This window comes from Coenobita brevimanus, chromosome 98 (assembly GCF_032717465.1).
Source record: "Coenobita brevimanus isolate Jiangsu-jjx chromosome 98, ASM3271746v2, whole genome shotgun sequence".
In the NCBI taxonomy this organism is placed as follows: Eukaryota; Metazoa; Arthropoda; class Malacostraca; order Decapoda; family Coenobitidae; genus Coenobita; species Coenobita brevimanus.
The window spans coordinates 5,260,001-5,267,500 of NC_137051.1; the positions used below are offsets into that span (position 1 = coordinate 5,260,001).

A 7,500-nucleotide genomic window follows, 5' to 3' on the forward strand; every position below is an offset into this window, starting at 1 on the left:
GGGAGTTATAGGCGAGATTAACAGGGAGATGGAGAGGCGGGTTTAATCTCAAAGGTTATCGTAAATATCCTCTTATCTCGCCTTTTCTCGCAGTTTCTCGCTGATTTTCGCTTTTTCTCGTCGTTTCTCGTTTCCTTCGCTTTTTCTCGCTGTTTTGTTTCTCGTTGCTTTTCGCTTTTTTTTTTTTTCGCCGTTTCTCATTTGCCCTGTCTGGCTGATTTTAGCTGTTTCTCGCCGATTCTCGCTGATTTTCGTTTTTTCTCGCTATTATTCGCTTAGTTTCGCTTTTCCTCGCCATTTCTCATTGACTTTCGCTTTTTCTCGCGCCTCCTCTTTGATTTTCGTCTTTTCTCACCGTTCCTCTTTGATTTTCGCCTTTGCCCTGCGTTTCTCGTTGATCTTCGCTTTTTCTCGCCCTTATTCGCTTATTATCGCTTTTTCTCGCCGTTTGTCGATGACTTCTTTTTTTCTCGCCCTCTCTTTGATATTCGCATTTTCCCGTCTTTCTCGTTGGTTTTTGTTTCTTTCTGGCGTTCTCGCTGGTTTTCTCTATTACTCGACGTTTTTCACTGGCTTTCGCATTTCTCGTCCTTTCTCGCTGATTTTCGTTTTTTTCACGTCCTTTCTCGGTGATGTTCGCGTTTTCTCGTGTTTTCTCGTTGGTTTTCGTTTTTTTCCTCGCAGGTTTTTGCTTTTTCTCGATCCCTCTCGTATTTTTTTCCCTCGTCGATTCTCGCATTTTATCGCCTTTTCGCGTGGGCTCTCAATTCGCCCTCGTTGGTTTTTGTTTTCTTTCAATGGCTGTCTCTTGTTGCTTATCACATTCTGCCACCATTTGCTGTTGTTACCCGCGCTCGAGGGTATGTATTTACTCTTGTCTGTTTACGTGCTCGCTCGTACTCAGTATATTTCAGAAGGTGTTATTGGATTTCACGGAATCTGGTGAATAGATAGATGGGCATTGGGTCAGGGAAGATTTTATTAGATTTTCCTCTCTCTCTCTCTCTCTCTCTCTCTCTCTGTAGCCTACTTTCCACCTGACTGGTCAGTCTATGGATCCATTGTTCATCAGATCATCATATATCCGGTTGTTTCTACTCGACAAGTTTTTTATAGGTGCTTTCCACCCAACAGATCACACTCCAGATACGACAGGTCATACCTGAGGTACTCTCCACCCGACAGGTCACACATCCAGATACGACAGAGCACACTTGAGTTACTTTCCACCTAACAGGTCACATTCCAGATATGACAGGTCATACTTGAGGTACTTTCTACACAACAGGTCACACTCCAAATACGATAGGTCATACTTGAGGTACTTTCCACTGGACAGGTCACACATCAACTCCTTTCCACCCGATAGGTCACACCCGGCAGATGCCCCGGCCCATCATAATTTTTTGTTTTCATTCATTTATTCATTTATCTCCCAACTCGTTTATTTATTTATTTATTCACATATTTTACCTTTTGTTCACCGCCCAAATGAGTTATGCATAATTGTTCTCTTGGTATACTATCGATCTGTGGGCTGGAGGGGGGGGGGGACGCCTTCACGTGGTGGCACCGATGTAGGGAGGTGGTGGAGCTTCACGGTTATGCCACTGTTCCTGAGCTCCGTCCTCCATCCCCCGAAAGGAGGATGGAGAGCTGCAGGAGAGGGACAGTTTCAGCCTGCAATCCACTGGGTGTATATTGAGATGAACATGGGGTCACAACAACAATAACAACAACCTTTATACTTTTCTTCTGCTTCACTGATGCGAGTTTGAGTGGCTTGCTGATGGGTGCAATTTTGTGACTCTCTCTCTCTCTCTCATGCTTTTGTCCTTACTTTCATTATTCATATTCTCTTAACGTATTTTCTCCCATATAACGCATTTTTCTTATTTTCCCTCCCTCCCTCCCTTCTCGCTCACTTTCTCACTCTCTCTTCTCACTTTCTCCCACAGACCATCGCCAGTGCTGGAAGGCCGAATTTGAGTGCGGGAACGGGCAGTGCATCCGACCGGGACAGGTGTGCGACGGGGTCCTTCACTGTAAAGACGGCACGGACGAGGACAGGTGCAGCGCAGGTGAGAGAGAGAGAGAGAGAGAGAGAGAGAGAGAGAGAGAGACAGACAGACAGAGAGACAGAGACAGACAGACAGACAGACAGAGAAGAGGGGTTAAAGAGTATTGTTTTGTATGCAATAAGACAGCACAGTATTTGTTTGTGTGCGTGTTTAGACAGATACATAGATATAGACAGATAGATAAATGGATGGATAGATAGACACATGTATGGAGAGAGAGAGAGAGAGAGAGAGAGAGAGAGAGAGAGAGAGAGAGAGAGAGAGAGAGAGATCAGGTTGCATCCATCAGCAGGCTAGCCAAAATCGCATCAGTGAAACCCAGGAGAAAAGAACTGCAGAGGAAAGCTGACCGAGCGAGGCGAACCAAGACGACAAAAAAAAAAAAAAAAAAAAAAGGGGGAAAATCCTTGCTAATATTAATGACGAAGGAAAAATTTTAAAAAGTGCCAGAAAAAGGACTTAACATGGCGTTCCTAATTATATGAAAGAAAAACATTAGGAACTTTTAAGCGAATTGGGCTGAGAATTTTACCTGTATTTAAATTATCGCTGAATATTAATTATGGAAAGACTTAGAATGGTAATTGATCTGTTATTTAAAAAGCTGATGAATTTTGGTATTTTGAACGTTCACCAAAAAAAAAAGGGGGGGGGAAATTAAGTGTTAACCTGTTTAGAACGATGACCTCTCTCTCTCTCTCTCTCTCTCTCTCTCTCTCTCTCTCTCTCTCTCTCTCTCTTTCTTTTAACTCGCTAAATCTGTGGGATGGCTTCTACTGGAGATGAATTTGGTGGTAAGAATAATTATGTATTATGAAGGAGGCCACTGTACTCAAAGTGTTAATTTCTCTCAGACCTCAATTTTAACAGACAGACAGACAAAAAATCTCGTTACGGTGTCCTGGGTTACATACATACATACATTCATGCGTACATTCGTACATACATTCGTTCATACGTACATACATATACATACATACATACATTCATACATAAATACATACGTACAGACAGACAGAAGGACGAACGGCCCAACAACAAGTCGTAGTTCAGTCATGGGGTACAGACAGACAGACAGACAGACAGGAATAGACAGACGGACAGGTAGACAGACAGGCAGACAGACAAATAGAGATAGACACAGTGACAGACAGACGAACGGACAGACAACAGATTGAAGTGCTGTGTCATCGGGTACAAACAGACACAAACAGCAAAGCTAAGTGCAGTGTCGTCGGGCGCACACACAAACAAACAAACAAAACCCAGGTGCAGTATCATGAATTAAGGAGTGAGTAATTTGAGGGATAGACAAGTGTTTAAGCGGCGCACACCTGAGATCTTAATTAACGCAGGTGAGAGAGAGAGAGAGAGAGAGAGAGAGAGAGAGAGAGAGAGAGAGAGAGAGGATTTACTGCATGAGGAAAATAACTTAAAAACGTATTTCAAGAGAGAGGGGGGGAAGTTCTTCAAGCCACATTAGGTTTATATTTTCTTACGTGAATCCGGCATCTCTAGAATCCGAATTATTGTTTTCAAAATACGACTGCGTAAACAATCATGATACATTGCCTCTTTCTTTTTTTCTTTATTCACTGTTACCTGAAGCAATTACCGTCATGATGTGGACTTGTGCGTTGTCGCTTTTTGTACGATATTTTATTAGAGAGATATAATTGTATTATATTTTTACGCTTCTGAAATAAAAGCTGAAAGTTCCCGGTATTTTTACAACGACAGTGTTAATGGAAAACGCATTTGCACCTCTCTCTCTCTCTCTCTCTCTCTCTCTCTCTCTCTCTCTCTCTCTCTCTCTTTCTCTCTCTCTCTCTCATCATTTTTAGCCATTGAACTTTTTTTTTTTTCACGGTATTGTTGGATTAAGGCTCTCCAACTGAATTAATTTTGTGGTTATGTCCAAGATGTAGGAGATGTTCATTGCTCACATACTGTAATGCCACTCAGGGGTGGGCGAGGCGTGCCACCCTCTCCTTAAAGACCGAGACTGAGGACGAAAAGAATAAGTAACGAAAACGACAGAAAAAGAAACAAGAAAATAAAGGATGATGGATGGGTGGTTGATTGGGTGGAATAAAAATTGTTTGGAGGCGGCAAAAATGAACCGGAATTAGGCGTCCTCGTAGTGAAAGGGGGTATTTGTTTACATTTCGGTCGTCATGGTAACCAGTTTATTTTTAATTTTTCCGTCGTCATGGTTATCGAAGCCCCGCGCTCTTTTTTTTTCTCTCTCTCTCCTTTTTCAGTTTTTCTAAAGCCTTTGGCCCGGAAGATTTATTGCTGTTTTGTACCAGAGGAGAAAAATAAGGGTTTTAATCGAAGGATATTGCTTGGAGAGAGAGAGAGAGAGAGAGAGAGAGAGAGAGAGAGAGAGAGAGAGAGATTCCACGTAGCAAATGTCATAAACAAAGATATCTGGCAAAACTAATCAAGAAAAATCAAATAGGGAGTTTTGCGTGCAGAAGTCATAAATTTTGCGTGCATCAGATACTGGGAATTTTGCGTCTGACAGATATTGGGAATTTTGTGTGCAGAAGTGATGCGTTTTGCGTGAATTTTGCGTGCAGATGAGGTTGTAGATTTTGCGTGTATGAAGAACGCGAAAGATTGTGTCCATAAAAGTGATCCATTTTGCGTGCATGAAAAGTGTGGAATTTTTGCGTGCAGTGATATGGGAGAATTGCTCGCGGAAGGGGGGTAAGAGGGTTAGCGGGTGGGTGACAGGGTTGTTAAGTGCGTATGCGAGGTGTGTGTGTGTGTGTGTGTGTGTGTGTGTGTGTGTGTGTGTGTCGCCTTGGCTCTTCAATATACTGAATGGTTTGGGTAGGTGACTGAAAGAATGAATGGTGAATGAAAGAGACGAAAGTGTACCTGAGAAAAGAAATTACCGTAAAGTAATGAATGGAAGAGACGATAAGGGTTGTCTTTAATGATTATAACCCCTGTCTGTCAGGCCGAGTAGACCCATCAACCACGGACAAGGAACCGCCCATGCAGTGCCATCCCGTGCAAGTGAGCCGATGTTTCCATGCGGTTGACAGCGCCCTGCCACAGCGAGGCCTGGGGAAAATTATGGAGGTTGGGTTCGTGGGTGGATGCCGCATTTGCGTCCACCCAGTTAACAGGGACACCATAGTTGGCTTCACGTCACTCTGTGATATGGTTATATGGTTACCACCCAGTGTTGCAGTTGGTTTCCTGGTTTGCAGGAAGCTGTAAGACGAATCACTCAGCGTAGAGCCAGCTAAAGTGCAAGAGGAGTAAGAAAACGTTACAAGAAGGAAAGGGAGAAATAAGAAGAGAGGAGGACAGACACAGAGTGATAAAAGGTGAAGGAAAAAGTAGGCAGCACCACATCAAGTGAGTGGATAGTGGTCGCTACCACCTACCACTAGACGAAAAGGATACAAAACAAAAACAGGATGAGTGAATGAAAGATATAAAATGACAACTAAAAAAAAAAAAAATGGATGAATGGATGGATGAATGGAAGAGATGAAAATAATTGAGAACCGAAGCAAGGGGAGTGAAGAGAGACGAAAGGGTAACTGATATATAAAGGAGTAAATGGAAAAGATGAATAAAGCACAGTTGTAAAAAATGAAGGAGGAAAGTGAAAGAGATGAGAGGATAAGTTAAAAAAGAGAGAATGATGTGAAGAAGGTACCAACAAGACAAATACTCAGAGAATGAAGTGAGATGAGAAATTTAAGATAGGTTGAGAGTGAATGGGAAGGAAAAAGGGAAACTGCCTAAGTAAGTAAATGTATAAATAAATGCATGGGACAAAAAAAAAGCAGACAGCTGAGAGAGAGAGAGAGAGAGAGAGAGAGAGAGAGAGAGAGAGAGATATGCAAGTTCATGGGGAAAGATAATGTAATTTCGATTGTAATTGTTATGGTTATTAGAGAGAGAGAGAGAGAGAGAGAGATGCAAGTTCATGGGGAAAGATAATATAATTTCGATTGTAATTGTTATGGTTATTAGAGAGAGAGAGAGAGAGAGAGAGAGAGAGAGAGATGCAAGTTTATGGGGAAAGATAATATAATTTCGATTGTAATTTTATGGTTATTAGAGAGAGAGAGAGAGAGAGAGAGAGAGAGAGAGAGAGAGATGCAAGTTTATGGGGAAAGATAATATAATTTCGATTGTAATTGTTATGGTTATTAGAGAGAGAGAGAGAGAGAGAGAGAGAGGCTGCTATATAGGAAAAGGTAATATAATTTAGATTGTAATTGTTATGGTTATTAAAATATTGGCAAAATAATTATTCATACACCCTCCCTCGCTCTCGTCCCAGAACATTGTTGGAATTATAATGGATGCTTTTGCTGTGTGTTTGGGAGGCTGTTTGTGTGTTTGTTTGTATGTTTGTTATTGTTTTTGTGGCATTGATACAACTGTTGTCTTTGTTCTCCCTTTCTCTCATTTCCCCTCGTTGCATCTCTCTCTCTCTCTCTCTCTCTCTCTCTCTCTCTCTCTCTCTCTCTCTCTCTCCCTACCTACCCACCTACCTACCTACCTATTTTTCTATCTCTACCCACCTACCTACCTACCTACATACCTATTTGTCTTTCTCAACCTGCCTACTGCCCACATACCTACCTCCTTATCGACCAATAGCTCTATCTCTTTCTCTGTCTTTATATCCATCTATTAATTCATCCATCCATCTGTCTGTCCATCCATGTATCTATCTGTCTATCTGTCCATCTAACTGTCTGTGTCCGTTCATCCATTCACCTGTCTATCTATCCATCCATCCATTCATCTGGCTCTCGATCTGTCTATCCATCCATCCATTCATCTGGCTCTCGATCTGTCTATCCATCCATCCATTCATCTGTCAATCTGTCTATCTGTCCATCCATCTATCTATCTGTCAATCTGTCCATCTATCTATCTATCCATCCATCCATTCATCTGTCAGTCTCTCTATCCATCTATCTATCCTTCTATCTGTCTATCCATCTATCTCACACACAGGGGACTGGGCGAAATGTGGGTCGGGGTCTCGTGTCCACCGCTACTACTGGTGTGATGGATGGCCCGACTGTGCCGACAACCACGCCGACGAGCTGCACTGTGAGTATATATTTATTTATTTGATTATTTATTTTGAGTATATCCCTTTTTTATTTATTTATTTGATTATTTATTTTGAGTATATCCCTTTTTTATTTATTTATTTGATTATTTATTTTGAGTATATCCCTTTTTTATTTATTTATTTTGAGTATATCTTGCTTTTTAAAATCTCTTTGACTCTGGGCGTAGCCATCACAGTCTGCTCCCAAGGCCCAGTAATCCTCGTAGATACTGTACACCTACACATGTCACCATTTCGGCGCTTTCACCCACCGTCCATACTGAATACATGCTGTCTCATACAGGACTGATG

The 7,500-nt window shown here is 41.8% G+C and overlaps 1 protein-coding gene across 1 annotated transcript in view; it reads left to right on the forward strand.

Moving 5' to 3' along the window:
- The window catches only part of LOC145414178 (G-protein coupled receptor GRL101-like), a 124,881-nt gene that overhangs the window by 17,548 nt on the left and 99,833 nt on the right, over positions 1 to 7,500 (forward strand). The window contains exons 4-5 of the mRNA XM_080283744.1: positions 1,959 to 2,081; positions 7,086 to 7,184. Coding sequence (XP_080139870.1) covers positions 1,959 to 2,081; positions 7,086 to 7,184 — 222 coding nt within the window. The remainder of the gene's footprint in view (positions 1 to 1,958; positions 2,082 to 7,085; positions 7,185 to 7,500) is intronic.